The 15,429-nt window shown below is 55.6% G+C and overlaps 4 protein-coding genes across 4 annotated transcripts; 2 read left to right on the top strand and 2 right to left on the bottom strand.

Moving 5' to 3' along the window:
- Positions 1-1,013: 1,013 nt before the first annotated feature.
- On the bottom strand, positions 1,014-5,845 carry GGS23DRAFT_605335 (phosphoribosylformylglycinamidin; the record flags this gene model as incomplete). The annotated part of the gene is made up of 8 exons (XM_051519744.1): positions 1,014-2,673; positions 2,846-3,524; positions 3,579-3,653; positions 3,777-3,912; positions 4,019-4,581; positions 4,726-4,764; positions 4,849-5,099; positions 5,166-5,845. The coding sequence occupies 8 exons, from the start codon at positions 5,843-5,845 to the stop codon at positions 1,014-1,016; spliced, it is 4,083 nt and encodes a 1,360-aa protein (XP_051371484.1).
- A 670-nt stretch (positions 5,846-6,515) lies between these two features.
- GGS23DRAFT_569359 (uncharacterized protein) lies at positions 6,516-8,207 on the top strand. Its single transcript, XM_051516450.1, has 3 exons — positions 6,516-6,959; positions 7,025-7,243; positions 7,330-8,207. The coding sequence occupies exons 1-3, from the start codon at positions 6,796-6,798 to the stop codon at positions 7,799-7,801; spliced, it is 855 nt and encodes a 284-aa protein (XP_051371483.1). The 5' UTR covers positions 6,516-6,795; the 3' UTR covers positions 7,802-8,207.
- Positions 8,208-9,679: 1,472 nt separating this feature from the next.
- On the top strand, positions 9,680-12,103 carry GGS23DRAFT_66059 (uncharacterized protein). Its single transcript, XM_051521177.1, has 4 exons — positions 9,680-9,797; positions 10,124-10,261; positions 10,677-10,817; positions 10,999-12,103. Exons 2-4 carry the CDS (start codon positions 10,153-10,155, stop codon positions 11,868-11,870), a joined length of 1,122 nt encoding a protein of 373 aa, XP_051371482.1. The 5' UTR covers positions 9,680-9,797; positions 10,124-10,152; the 3' UTR covers positions 11,871-12,103.
- A 758-nt stretch (positions 12,104-12,861) lies between these two features.
- Positions 12,862-15,344, bottom strand: GGS23DRAFT_66095 (MTHFR-domain-containing protein). Its single transcript, XM_051521178.1, has 2 exons — positions 15,326-15,344; positions 12,862-15,166 (listed from the first exon to the last, which is right to left on the bottom strand). The coding sequence occupies exon 2, from the start codon at positions 15,011-15,013 to the stop codon at positions 12,983-12,985; it is 2,031 nt and encodes a 676-aa protein (XP_051371481.1). The 5' UTR covers positions 15,014-15,166; positions 15,326-15,344; the 3' UTR covers positions 12,862-12,982.
- Positions 15,345-15,429: the final 85 nt, after the last annotated feature.

Raw genomic sequence — 15,429 nt, 5'->3', positions numbered from 1 at the left:
CATCCGCCTGTGCTCGCGTGAGAGAGAGCCAGAGGAGGCATGACGGCGGGCACAGGCATAAGACGGACTTAACCCCCTACCTTGGCCCGCCACTTCTTTGGCCATCGTGACCCCTTAAAAATCCCCCCACCGTGTCCTAATGGCTAATGTCGTCCGTACGGGCTCCGTACCGGCGGAGTTCTATCTTGCCTAGCCTCTCCTTTCCCCTAGATCATATCAGTTGATTGCAATGATTACGATAGCTAGAATGAGGACCCCTAGGGCGTCGCGTTGGGTGAATTCATTGACATCCTATTCTTAAAGTCAAGACCCTTGACGATATAGGCCTTCCAGTAATGTTGCACGCACTCGAAGAATGAGGTTAGAGGAATCGTCGATGGATCGGCCACGCGGCTGGCCCCCGACGACAACTTCGGCTTAAAAAACAAGTTCTGGTGGAAGGATTAAATTGCCCCGGAATATGCAATGCGACTGCGTTCAAGCCGTCTTCTGCCCCGCCGTTTCTACGGCCTTTTCCTGCCTATCTTGGTGGTGTGTGGTAATTATAACACAATCGAAGTTGCTAATCTGCTATGAGTGGCACGTTGCTGTCTTGCCGAGCAGTGGATAGGGGCATTGGTACAATCCACATTAGATGGCGGCTCGCTAATTGCTAACCTCCTAACTTGGCCCTGCTTACTGAGAGCGATGTCGCCCTGCCTGATATTATACCAATATTGAGACCGTCGTTGCAACATTATCACCCGTATCCTTCGCGTAGTCCCGGGTCCCGACGCCGAGTCGTTGACGAGATGACGCCGGGAAAGTGACCTTCGAGGTCGGTTTGGCGGAGGAGCTATTTCGACGGTGGCATTCATCCGTGACTTTTCAGAATACCTAGGTGGCCTGGTACCAAGCGTCCGTTTATATAACGCCGTAGTGAGGGGGGGCCCTGTCTCCTATGCGTTGCCGGTGTGTCTAAATAAGGCTCGGAAGCTCATGAGGGATTCCTCTCTTGTTTTGGCTGTAATTGGCTATCCGACCCATCTTCGGGCGCTCCTAAACATTCTGGCCCACGGGCCAAATTCTCCCCATTGCTCGAGGAGGGCGGGCGGCGCGTATGAAGCGGTATCTGCTAGTACCGTCCGCTCGGGATGAGGCATCATAGCTAGAACGCGACCATCCTCGTTGGTCACGGCGGCGATACCGCCGGGGCTTCCGTTCGGGTTGAATGGGTATTTCTCCGTCACGGTAAGATAGTTATCTACATATCGAATTGGGATCAACCCGTCCCCCTCAAGGGCATGCTGTGAATTTGGCGAGGAAAACGACGCTCTGCCCTCCCCGTGGGAAACCACAATTGGAAGTGCCGATCCATGCATTCCGTGGAGGAAGACCGAGGGCCTAGCCTTGTTGTCTTCAATCTTGACCATGCTAAATCGCGCTTCGAATTGCTGGCTGGTGTTCTCGACAAATGTCGGCCAGTTCTGGGCGCCGGGTATGAGATCTTTCAGCCGCGAGAGCATTTGACAACCGTTGCACACTCCGAGCGTAAACGTATCTGGCCTCCTGAAGAACTCCGAAAACTCCTTTCGGGTGTTTTCGTGCATCATGATAGACTTGGCCCAGCCCTGCCCGGCACCGAGGACATCACCGTACGAGAAGCCGCCACAGGCAGCTATGCCCACGAAGTCAGCCAACGAGCGACCTGAAATGATGTCCGTCATCATGACATCAATCGGGTCAAATCCCGCCGCTTTAAACGCGAATGCCATCTCGGCGTGCCCATTAACGCCCTGCTCCCTGAGGATGGCCACTCGGGGATGCTTGCCAAAGAATCCAGTTATCGAAGCCGTGAGAGGGAGGATCGTGTCGGAGGGGTCGAAAGTGAGCCTGTAAGAGAGGCCTGGGTCACTTTGGTCGAGAATGACTGAATATTCCGACTCGGCACACGAAGGGTTATCCCTCAGTTTCTGCATCTCGAACGAGGTCTTTGCCCACCACTGGTGTATCTCCCTTCTGTCGAGGCTGGTTAGGGGGGTTGTGCCATAGCGAATCGTCAGTGTTTGCTTAGACTTGGGCTGGACGCTGCCAAATTTTCTGATCAAGCCGGGAGGCGGTCCACAAGTTGCGAAGCACCTCTTAAAATTCGTCTCGTCCGACTTTCGTACCTGGAATACGGCACCGAGTTCCTCATTAAATAGCGCGTTCACCATATCGATGATCGAACCGGAACTGGCAATGCCATCCATCATGAGATCGACGCCACACCTGCCTGCGAACATCATCTCGGCAACTGTAGTAATGAGCCCTCCGTCAGACCTGTCATGGTATGCGAGGACTACACCGCTCTGATGCAACTGGGACAAGGCGTCAAAGTAATCCGTGATCAAGTCAACGTCTCGTACGTCCGGCGCCTCACGGCCTACGTAGCCAAATGATTGGGCAAGAGCAGAGCCTCCCATTGCTTTGTTACCATTCGCCAAGTCGACGAACATAAGGACTGTCTCCCCAACTTCTTCGACTGGCTGAAGCTGGGGGGTCCAGGTTTTCCTGATATCATCGACCACCGTGAACGCCGAGATGACGACTGACACAGGTGCGGTTACGCTCCTGGTTTCGTCGGCCTCGTGGTCCCGCCAAGACGCCTTCATGGAGGTCGAGTCCTTGCCTACCGGTATACTGATACCCAATCTGTCCAAATGTTAGCATGTTATATAAGAGCCCCTATTTGCTTGAAAAGGTATACAATGCGAACATGCGCCGAAGGGGAAGGTTTCTTCATGGAAACCGTAAAGAGTACGCCTGAACAGACACCTTTTCCGAGAGGGCAGAAGCAATGGGAGAATTAGACATCAATACATACCGTGGACACATCTCCAGTCCGATCGCCCTTACGGCTTCGTAAAGGGCGGCCCCCTCTCCGGGGTGGTTCACGGCTGCCATCCAATTGGCAGACAACTTCACCCTCCGCAGATCGCCCATGAGGTCGGCGGCGCCCAGGTTCATCAAGCTCTCAGCGACTGCCATACGCGCAGACGCCGCGGGAGATATCAAGGCTAGAGTCGGCTTTTCACCCATCGCCATTGCTTCACCATGCCTTGTTTTCACCCCTATATTGAACGACGCGGCAGTTACTGCCACATCTGCCACAGGGACTTGCCACGGTCCTACCATTTGGTCTCGCCCCGTGAGACCGCCAACAGTCCGGTCTCCAATTGTGATGAGGAAAGATTTAGATCCCACAGCTGGCATCCAGAAAACCCTTTGTAGGGCGTTCCTTATAACCTCAGCATCCGATAGGTGCTCCCCGAACGCAGCCTTGAGGCAGGAAATTGGGTCGAACTTCGGCAGAGTTGGCTTGTGCGAATTTACAATGCGCTGCAATCGTCGGCCCGGGGGAAATAGGGTTGACATTGGAAGGTCAATTGGCCGGGAAGCCCACGCCTCCTCCGCGTCCCTATCAGTCAAAGCTAGCATGGGGACACCACTGTCGTTTTCCGAAACTACGGTGCCGACGTCCGAAAAGCCACATCGTTCACGTTCTGGTTCATGGGTTAATGCCGGGCGATGAAGATCTCGGGATGGCCAGGACTCACGACATATGTTCACGAAGCGATTCATGCTTTCTACATTGATCAACAAAACATATCGCTCCTGGGCCTCGTTGCACCCTGAAAAGTGGAACTGTTAGCGGCGTCGCTATTTTTAAGGCCACAGGAGGGCTAAGGGGCAAATATGGCTGGCGAGCGAAGACGTGAATGAGCTACGCTGGAACATCTTGCAAAACCACTTACAGATCTGAAGGGGGCTCATGCTACTATCCGCACTTTCAACCTGCCGAAGCTCGAACTTGCCCCCAAACCCGGCATCCTTGACTAGCTCCGGGAGGGCGTTGGATAATCCGCCAGCGCCGACGTCGTGTATCATAGCCTAGGCGAGCATCGTTAGCGGTAGGATATCGGAGTACGAGGCGAGTTGGGAGAATGTGACCTAGGCATCGGGGGCCGGATAGTTGCGAAGCACGATGGGAACTCACGATGGGGTTCAAGTCACCTAGACTGACACACGCGTTGATGACCATCTGAGCTCGGCGTTGCATTTCTGGGTTTCCCCTCTGTACGCTGTTGAAATCGAGATGGGCCGTTCCTTCTACGGAAGCATTGCTAGATGCAGCACCACCGCCGAGGCCGATCAGCATCGCAGGGCCGCCGAGTACAACGACGTGCGCCCCTTCGTGCACGTCGGCCTGATTCTTGATTGCGTGCCCTGGACGGACTGTGCCTATCCCGCCGGCGATCATGATCGGCTTGTGATAACCCCTCCAGTCCGTCGCCTTCGTCGAGCTTGAATCAGCCTTACTGGAGCCGTCCGTCAAAAGGGTGCGGAAACACCCGGCTAGGGAGGGGCGGCCAAATTCGTTGTTGAAACGAGCGGATCCGATAGGTCCCTCGAGCATGATATCGAGGCTGCTGGCGTAGTGTGCCGGGCGACCGATGTCTATCTCCCAGGCCTGGTGGCCCGGGATGAGGAGATCCGAGACCCAGAAGCCGCAGAGACCAGCCTTCGTGGTTGAACCTCTCCCTACAGCGGCTTCGTCACCTAGACAATTCGGAAGTTAGCGGTAGCTCGACGTGGTCCCGCGGGAAATACTCGGCCGCGATTCCAGACCGGTTGTTGACGAGGGCTAAGCTGGGATGAAGTAGCAGCTATAACCTAGCGAAGTTGAGTCGGGGAGCGGCTTACGGATCTCGCCGCCTGATCCTGTAGCAGCTCCGGGAAAAGCTATCGAGAATTGAACAAGATCAGCACCGTCTGTACGGCATGGAGAATGGTGGAGGGGGTAAGATGGCGGGAATGCCCACTCACGAGAAATTGCTGTGGGGTGGTTGTGCGTTTCTACCTTGGCTAGCACATGTACGATTTCTCTGTTGAGCCGCCAGGATCCCGTCGCGTAGTCGGGGGCCCAATACGCTCCCATCTCCCCCTGCATAACTGCAGCATTGTCACTGTAGGCCGAGACGGTGTAGTCCGGCGTCCTCTTGTGCGTGTTTCGGATCATGTCAAACAGGCTCAGATCCATAGCAATGCCATCGATAGACCAGCTAGCATTGAACTGCCTGCCGTACTTGTTTTAGTCGAGCTATTCCCCCGAGGGAGAGATCCATCTCAAGTCACTGGCTTACTTGTGGCGACAATGCTCTGAGTTCACCTGGGCAAACATGAAGAGCTCGATGTCATTGGGCGGCCGTCCAAGTCGTGTAAACTCGCGGACTAGGTATTCCATCTCAGACAAGTCTAGAGCAAGGCCGCGTGTCGCGTTATAGGCCTTGAGCGTCTCGAGAGGATCCTGGTTTGCGGAAAGGATGTTGACGGCTTCTAGGGGCTGGGGCTCTCGCTCTACAAACATGGAGCCGGGGCTTGGCGGCTCGGAGGAGATGATTTCCGTCATCCGGTCGTGCAGCAAATCTTTGAAGGCGATCTCCTCGTTGCTGACGGGCTGTTCAAAAACGATGGTGACAGACCGGCCTCGCTCTACTCGGCGGACCAGCTCCTCGAGGCCACATACCTCACAGACCTTGGTGGCTTTGGAGCTCCACGGAGAGATATTTCTCGGGACGACATAGTAGGTCAAGGTGTATCCGATGTGGGTGAGCGGCGGAGAAGCGGTGGCCGAGGGCAAGGGGAGCAATTGCTGGAGTTTGGCATAAGCAGCGGCCTTTTCGCCGCCGATGTGGGCATAGTAGATCCACGAACCCAGGATATTGGCGACCTTGGTGGACGTTGTTTGGTTGATGCGGTCCTTGAGCTTCTTGGCCTCAGAGGCTGTGAAGCAGGACTCGCCGGTGAGAACTAGGGATTCCATCTTGTCAGATGGCGACGGAGATGGCCCGGTAGAACATGGGATTGAAGGGGGGTGGCCTCCAGGACTCGGAGTCAAGAAATGACTAAACGACGAGCATTGATCTTTGATCTTGCTCCCGGAAAGGAGAGGGTTGAAGTTCGTGAGGTATGTGGGGTAGACGGTTAGGTAAGTCATAGACCAGCTTTTTTTTTTTTTTTAACTCTGCTCCTCTTTGGAGGGGCAATACCAGGGGTAACACCTTAGGCACCTACCTCTAAGCCTCAGTTTCTACATACATACCCCCTAGGGAGGCGGGTGCGATAAAGCGATAAGGACTTACTTGTCTTGGGAGCTGTAACCTTATCCGATAAGAGGAGGGGGCTCCAGCAGGGGATCGATAAGCTTCATCGAGTTTGCTCGATGCCGGTTTACTGGAAGGTACATAAGTGAGTGAGGCATCCTGCTGAGATATTGGGTTCCTCAGACATCAAATGCTACCTTGCATGAACTTATGAAGAGGTGTGATGTAGGCGCATATTTAGGTACTAGATTGTACCTGTAGCCCACTCTTCGTCGCGGTCTATATGAGGTAGTGGAATGGATCTGCTATCTCTTACCGTACCTACCTACCTAATCCTATATATAGAGGTACCTGCCTCTAAGACACTGCCTCTTACTAGCTAATGTACCTAGAGGTAGAAAATAACAAATGCTTCTCGCTGAGGGCCTCGCCGTAGAGACGTTTCCCGACTACACCAATTGCTTGCTGCCGGCCTGCTGCTCCTACAATGCTTTCGACGGCCTTTGCATGTGTATCGACGTTTTGGCTGCGACCACTTGGGCTGACCATTGTGCTTTGATCGGTTGGAAGTCTATCACCACTCTCCACCCCTCGTACGCCTTCTTCCCTCCATCCTCCCCTTTCTTCCGGCCCGTCCGGCAACATCTTCGCTCTCGAGATCCCGCCTACGATGCCTTTCTTCGCAACCGTAGCCGCCTATGCGGCGCCGGCATTCCTCATTTTTTCGCCGATCCTGTCGTACACCGATCAAGCGATATCTATGCACCGGGCGAGGTCAAGCGCTGGCTTCTCCCTCGATACACCGTTGATTATGCTGGTTGCGTCGATATTCAGGTTCGCCTGCTCCTTATTCCCCTGGATATCCCGCTGGCCGTCGGCCGTACTCACAAAGGCATTAGGGTCTTCTACTATCCCGGCGCGAGATTTGACGTAGCATTGTTGATTCAATCTTTCTGCAATATAGTTATCCAAGTGATCCTCCTCAAGATTGCCCTCGACCATCGACCGCCGCCGTCCTCGAAAGGAGGCGAGGCTGCGCTCCCCTTCGCGGGAGCCCATGACGGGCACTCGCAGTTTCAGCGACCGTACAATTTCTGGCAGTGGCGGTCACCAAAGCCGTAAGTCGCCTCGCCCGCGTCATCGGCACCCGCCCCCCTCCTACTCTCGCCTTCGCCAACGCTCCTCCTAATTCGGGCGGCTCTAGCTACTGGCACTTCCTGCTGTCCTTGTTCGTCGGATTAACCGCACTCGAGCTGGTCCTCGCGCCATTCGAATCGATTTATCCTAGATATTCCGCTTTGCTAGGAACCATTGGTCTCTCCATCGAGGCGACATTGCCGCTTCCGCAGCTCTTAACCAATGCACGCTCGCGATCTTGCACAGGATTTCGCTTCTCCGTGTTAGCTAGCTGGATAGTCGGTGATGCGATGAAGATGTTTTGGTTCTTTACGGCAACCACGGCGATACCGTGGGCCTTCAAGCTCTGCGGCATCTTCCAAGCAGTGTGCGACTCTCTCCTTGGCGTCCAGTATTTCATGTATGGCAGTCAGCAAACTGCGACGAGAGCGCGCCAGGGATGGTCGCATTCCGATGCGAAGGCGAGTTCCGCGCCCCATCACGGGTGGCAGACGCCGACGTCTGGGAGGAGAACGCCGCTGGGGGAGAAGACATTCTGAACGACGAACGGTTGCATCTCTTCGTCGCCTTTTCTCGCACCGTAACATACGTATTCAAGGGCACATTGCAGCTTAGACGGCCACTAAGAACTACCTACGTAAGGCCGACATGCCGTCACGATGAACTCCTAAAAAGGCCTCTAGATCTGAGGCGTGTACGCATATGGGTGGGTGTCTGCTACTACTTCCTGCTAGGCTAGAGGCACCTCAGAAGGTGAAGCAGAATGCACCCATCTTTGGCCGAGTATATTTCTCCGTAGGCGTATGTAGGATATGGAGATAGGTACCTATATAGGTACCTGGGTACTGGACACCTAACACCCGTCACTACACGTAGACGCGCCTAGGTACCTAGATACCTATAACAAATACAGGTAAATGGGCGGACCCCTCCAAGCCCAAGCCATGTCGCGAAATGTTTCCCGATAGGGTAACGAATCCCGGGCAGTCCGAGAAACATGTACCGAATTTCAGTATCGTGAAGTAGTGTTAGCCGGTACCTTACGTATTCGCATTCTAACGCTGGTAGCTCGCCATCATCGACGAGATCAGGATGCAGGATAAGGCCCGATAGAAGAGGGACACGGGAAAGCCTCTCTCTCCAGAAAGTATAGCTGTGAACTGTAAATATTGTGGTAAATACCGCGAGGCGAGGCCCGGATGGAAGGTTACCGCGTAACTACCTAACGTGCATACACCTAGGTAATAGGTACCTACCTATCTAAGGTACCTACATAACCTCTCTATCTCCTAGGCGCCAAAGGTACAGCACAATATTACATACTACCCGTACGAGGTACCTCCTAATGTAATACCTACATCGTATGCATATAGGGGCCTCTCAACTCTTCTCCTACTTGCTCCGACCGCAACCCGTCTCTGCTTTCACACAGTTTTCTCTCCTTGCGAATTCGCCCATCTCGATGCGCTCGCTAAGTTGCCTTGAGCTCCTCTCGTTGAACTCGAGACATTCCCTGGCCCCAGCTCTACCCGGTTCAAGCTAGAAACTCGTTGCCGTAGTAACCTCCACTCTCAGTTTGCTTTCGTCCACGCTCTTGTCCCACCAACTCACACTGGAGAAGCACCGAGACTCGAGCATAGTCGAGCCCAGCTGAACAAAACGCCCCTCGTGAGTTTCGAGGCTATTCACGGCTCGAATTGAGATACTGCCGCTTGACGTAAGTTGACTTTAGCCCCGTCCATGTTCTGGCCTCGACGTGGCCAACACGCCGGCGCAATTCTCAATTCTTGTCTACGGGACTTCGAAACCCTTCAAACTCGGCATCGATAAGAAAACGCATCGGTAGATAGTAAAGAAGCTGTAAGCCATAAGCCATACAAAAGACACCAAGCTATCAGTTAAAGCTAACTGGTTAGTAGCAGCACTGTTTACTTCCCCGACGGCTCATCTACGTGCTGCGGACTGGGACTGCTGAGACTCGGGATAGGCTCCTATATGAAATACCTAGTCTCTCACAGGGAGTGGGCTAGTTGCGCAAATCCTCCTATACAGGGCAACTTGCCAAGTCCCCGTCTAGTCGCCGTCACACTTGCGCTACAAGAGCTGGCCTCAGAACACGCCCCTTGAACAGGTCGCAACGGCAGCAACAGCAACAGCAACAGCAACCACCACAACAACAGGTAACAGCATCTCGTTGCCACGCAGCTTCCGCTGCGACGTTTGTTTATACGGCTCTCATATGTCGTCGCGACCTTGACGCGCGTTGACATTTGATACCCCTCATTATTTACGTTCGTCAGACTCACCTTGGCCTCTCCCACTTCCCATCAAAATCGCCGTCTTTTTCGTCCTCCCTTACCCACCTGCATTTTGACATTGTCACACCATCACACCCTCACGGCCTGCCTACTCAACCCGATAGCAAAGCCATACTGCGAGGAGCTGTCTGTCCTCGGGCTGGCCCAGACGCTTCACTCTTCTATCATAATTCCAGGTCTGATATCAGACCACACAGACTTCCCACGGTCCCACTCCGTAAGTACCATCGCTCTCTCTCTTTCTCTCAGACATCTCTCATTTCCAAAGCTGCTCCCTTTTCCCCAATCAACGGCCGAGTTGAGAACTCATCCCTCTCCCAACCGAAAGCACACCCTGCTCTCCCTTCTATTCTATTCTACCTGCTTTCCACCGTTCGAGTTCATCGAGGTCTGGCTGCTATTTCCACTCACGCACACTTGCACATTCCCAGGTCATCATCCTCACCTTTTAAACTTCACCACCCTCCCCTTGATTCCTGCCGCGGGGCCTTCGCTCGCTGCATTCCGTCTTGCTCTGTAGGCTGACCTGTCCCCGACTTCTAGGATACACATCTCTCCCGACCGCCGACACAATGCCGACACCCACCAACAAGACAAATTTCAAGACCTATGAGGCTAGCACCCGCCTCCTTGCTGCCGTGGTAGCTTCCACCATGGGCAAGGTCAAACTCGACTTCAAGGGTAAGTTTCCTTCCTAAGACTGCTTTGTAAGGCACGATTCGGCGATATACCTGGCTGTCTTCTACCCCTATCGGGCTTCCCCTTCCTGTGCTGTTCCGCCGACCCCCATTGATTCCCCTTCAACGGCAGTCGTCGTGGCGGGTCCAGCATGCTCTCGCTGCCCGGCAGTGCTTGCTGCCCGCGGCTAGGATAGCATAGGCGTGTGTTATCCCAAGGGGCAGCGGCGGCGTAATGGAGAGGAGCTGGCTCAGCCCATACTTTCCGTACATATATCTTCTATCTACCTACCTATCAAACACCCTTTCCCTTTTCCCATCGCTCCCGTTCCCTCATTCCTAATGGATGGGTATATGTATCCTCTTTTCTGGCACCGTACTTCCTTTCCGAGAGAGACACGTATCTGATGCGGCATCAGAGCTCGCGGCCCTGATGGGCGGAGGCACCACCTCGTCCGCAGTGGACCACCGTCTACGTCCCATCAAGCAGCTGGCGAAGATGCAGCTCGCCTGCCGGAAGGAGGGCAAGGACCCGGGCCAGTTGCCTGTCGACACAACAGGTGAATCGATACTCCTTCCTGTACCTTCTCCTTTCCCTGCCTTCGCGTCACCCATCCCACTCCCTTTATTCCGCTATATCCCGCCCCCTTCCCCTTTTCTCTGTTAAAAGGAAAGAAATCAAATGACTCGAGTTCTTGAATTCGAAATGAAGGAGCCCAGAGGGACTAACCTGATGAGCAGAGATCCAGCGTCTCTTTGGCGAATCCACCCCTGGCGGCATCGAGTGGCAGTTCCGCGAGATCAAGGCGCTGGGCAGCGCGCAGAAGGCGGCCGTGGCGAACGGCGAGGACCCGGCCAAGCTTAAGGTGCCTGGAGCCGGTGGAACGCCCGCCCGTACTGGTCGAGTCGCGACCACGCCCGGATCTCGCACCGGCAAGAGGGGCCGGGGTGGCGGTCCGAGCTCGTCCGCCGCCTCCACTCCCAGCGCCCGCGCGGCCGCTGCCTCTGCCATCGCCAGCAGCAAGCGCAAGCAGATGATGGCCGCTACCTCGTCGGGGAGCGAGGTCGGCGACGACTCCGACTACGACAATAAGGACCTCGTGCAGACGAGCCTCGAGGACGAGGACGAGGACGACGGCCAAGAGCAGGAGCAGACGCCGACGCAGCTGCGCGCTACGAAGCGCGCCCGCACGCTGAGCACGAGCGCCGCCGAGTCGCCTAGCCCGCACACCCCCGTTACCTCCAAGAGCACCAGCACCACCGCTGCCGGCGGCACTGTTCTCGCGCGCTCGCTATTCGCGAGCGCCAACCGCGGCAACGGCGGAAGCAAGAAGTCGGGTCCGACCCCGGCCCCGACCAAGCGCCCCAATGTCTACGTCATCGACGATGACGACGACGACCATGAGGAGCACAAGCTTCCTGTGACTCACGGCTTCTCTAACCAGCAGGCGGTGGGAAGTGTGAACCCAAAGTCCCCCCAGCGCTCCCAAAACTCGCCGGTGTTTGGCGAGTATACGAACCCGTTCCCTGGGGACTCGACCGTTCCGGACCCCTTCATCGGTTACAGCGAGGACGACACTATGGATGAGGCCCTCGTCGATGGAGAGATTTGAGATCCTCCCCTCTCCATTCCTCTGGACAAGGACGATGGCGGGTAATTCATGAGATGAGCCCGGCCCTGGCCGGGAGGTTTCCTACTTACAGGTCAAGGAGGGACTCGATGGCGTTGGGGGTTGCTGTGTTTTCATTCTCGTCTTGCATTGCGATTCCCATCACGATATGTTGTTTCTTTCTGCTATTCTCCGAGGTGGCCTCACGCGACAGGCGTTATGGAAAATCGACACCACCTAATACCGCCGTTGTCCATCTTTCTCGGTCTCATCTCGCATCGATGTACAACAACGTTTCCCTCTTTCCTCTTCCCCCCCCCTTTTCATTTGTCACGGTTCGCAAATCTGAGGACAAGGTGTGAAAAGACGGATAATACACCCATATGACACGCTAGATGACGACGATTGTGCATTCATCTCCACCCAAAACGCGAAAGACGTGGAATATGCCGCATCTACTCAGGCGTAATGACATTGGCCCGAAGGAGGGAGGGAGGTTCGGCAGAGAAAGGGGAGTGGTACTTGCGACTCACTCGCCTCTTTCCTCACTACACGAGTACAATTCATCTAGGAGATCGCGTTTGCGACAGTTTGAGGTTTGATAAAATCGAGGGAAAGAGAAGTGGAAGAAGAAAAAAAAAAACCCTCCGTTTAGGATTGGCACGGGACTGCGAGGGCTATCGAGAGTCGTGGGGTCTGCGTTCGATTCTCAGAGACGGACAACACATAGTAGTTCTAGTGGGCTTGTCCAGTTGTTTTGTTGATGACTTTTACTTCGGCTCTCGCGGCTTTGTATCTCGTGCGTGTTCGTTTTGTGAGGGTCTTTCTTGGCGGCTACCCCGTGCGTACAAGATACGCAGCATATTCGGGTAGGTGGCCGAGATAGGTGGATCTCAACAAGCACAGCTTACGGTTGACCCAACCTGGTTATTTAGATAGCTTAGAGGGTTCGGTTGCAAGCTTGTGCCCTTGAAATACCATGCTGTCATCTCATTACCGGTCCTTCTTGCTTCGCCTACAAAGTCACGTACCCCCAGTCCGCACCCGCTAAGCTGTGTACGCGTGTACAGATTTTTATTTTGGTTTACTGCGTTCGCCAACGTCTTCGCTACGTTTTAATTTAGGAGAAGTTTCCACAGCGCATCCGGGTCCACGTAGTCATGGTGTATGATGTTAACGAGCCACGAGTCGGCACGGGCCTCGTCGAGCAGCTTCTCGCTCTCGGATCCCTTGTTATAGACCCGAGCCCACTCGCCAAATATGCCGAAGGCCTCCTCGCTCCAGGCCCGGAAGCTGACTTCCTCGATGATGGTAGGCGTGATGATCTCCTTGCCGGGGAAGACGCCCCAGGTGACGGCGTTGGTGCTCGGCTCTCGGACCGCCTCGCCGGCCAGGCCGCCCGTCTCGTCCGAGGAGACGAAGTCGCCGGAGGCGTTGGCGGCGTAGAAGCAGACGGTGTTTTGGACATCGGCCGACTGGAGGCGCTCGAGCAGGATACGCCACTCGCTCTCGGGGATGAAGAACTCGACGAAAGCCTTCTGGAAGACGAAGCCGTTCTGTGGGCCCCAGCCGAAGGTCGGGTCGTTGGAGCGCAGGCCGTTGACGGCGGGCTGCGACGCGACGGTCCACCAGCCTTTCCGGTTGATGCGCAAAAGCTCCGAAGAGATGGTGCGCGTCTCCTCGTTGAACTCCTCCTCGCTCCAGGGGATGGCGGCGAGGTCACCCTGCAGGTGGCGGACGAACAGGTCGCTGATGTGGTCCCTCTGCGTCGGGTAGCCCCAGAGACTGATGGCTTGCGCGTGAGAAACGTGGAGGCTGGGGCCGTAACCGTCGATCTCGCCGTAGGCCGGTGAGCGAGCGTCACCCCAGCGGCCGTTGGGGAAGTCGTCCCAGGTGGCCTCGCGGCCGAGGACGCCTTCGCCCTCGGAGATGGCGAGGGTGTTGGCGCGGCTGTTGATGGGCTCGGCGGGGATGCTCGCCTCGGCCGAGGTTGCCTCGTACTCGGGGTGCGATATCGAACGCCCGGAGACGATGACGCGATTGCGCGGCTCGGAACCCACATTGGAGGCCCGCCGAGAGCTATTTTCCCGAGGCCGGGACAGGCGGTCGTGGTCAGACAAGCCGTTGACCTGGAGTGTGGGTATCTTCGTAGTGATCTCATCAACGACCGCTTCTTCCTCTACGGGCGTACTAGGGGGTATCAGATTCGTCTTCTGGACGATGAACGATACCGCTTTTTCGAGATTCAGGGTGTAGAAGTGGAACCCCCTGGGCCCGGGCGTTCTGCTCGTGATCTCTTTAACCCTCTCGACTATCTCACATAGGATTTCCACGCCGAGGCTCTTGACCTTCTCGTCGTCCATCTTGACTGCCTCCAGCCGCGACATGATGGCGTCGGGCACCTTGGCGTGACTCAGCTTCGTCGTCCTCTTGATCATCTGGTAGCCCTGGATAGGCATCAGCCCGGGGATGATGGGAATGGTCTTGAAGGCGCCGCTGGGGTGTTCTCTCAGGGTTCGCTCAAACTTGTCGTAGGCGTCGGAATCGAAGAACAGCTGCGTCATGAGGAAATCGACCCCCGCTAACGTCTTATCGACCAAGGAGGGGAGATCTTGCTCGAGACTCTGCCCTAGGGGGTGGCTCTCGTCGGTGTGGCCCTCGGGATAGGCGGCTGCGCCGATACAGAAATAGTCGCCGTGCGTTTTCCTTATGTACCGCACGAGGTCGATGGCCCGTGTGAAGGTCTCATCAATGGCATCATCCGGGCTCTTGTTCGGGTCTTGATACTCGGCAGCTCGGGGGGGGTCGCCTCTTAAGGCTAGGATGTTCCGCACGCCCAGGGCCTTCGCATCCTCCAACGCCCCATCAATCAACTTGCGGCTCATGTTTGTGCAGGTCAGATGGAGACAGGTGGTTAAATTGAGCTCTCTCTGGCAGATCTCGGCCAGCTCGAGCGACTTGGTGGCCGTCGAACCTCCTGCACCCCAGGTCACGTTCACGAATAGGGGCCGCAAAGCGCGCGCCATGCGGTCGAGACGGTAACGCAGGTTCGAGAAGCCCATTGCGGTCTTGGGCGGGAAGAACTCGAGCGAGAAGTACGTCGAGTCGGCCGGCAGAGCGGCGATCTTATCCGTGATCTTCTCCATTTCTGCGTCTTCGCCCCGGGCGTCTCTTGGCGGAGGCGTATGTGGGTTGGGTGCGGAATTAATCAATCTCTCATATAGAAAGGTGTTGGGTGCCGGAATTTTCAAGAGAGAGGGAGTCCGAGCCTGCCTGTCGGCTCAGTCACCAGATTACAGCTGGCGTCGAGTGAGTCTTTCATGCGTGGGTGGGAGCAGGCCGGTGATGATGTCGTGTATGGATCGGCGCCGGGATGAGAGCTGAGGTGGTTACCTAAGGAGGGGTACGGAGCGAGGGATTGGACGATAACGGGGTTGGCACGGAGTGAGAAAACGCACTCTGCATTTAAAGCACAAGAGATCCTAGACCGGCCGTTGGACGATGGCCGGGGCGTGAGGGCGCGTTCTTGGGTTAGAAATGGGTTGAGCTGCTGTGATGTTTT

This window comes from Durotheca rogersii, assembly GCF_024521655.1.
Source record: "Durotheca rogersii strain YMJ 92031201 chromosome Unknown GGS23scaffold_11, whole genome shotgun sequence".
NCBI lineage: Eukaryota > Fungi > Ascomycota > Sordariomycetes > Xylariales > Xylariaceae > Durotheca > Durotheca rogersii.
This window is presented reverse-complemented; position numbering and strand designations above follow the sequence as displayed.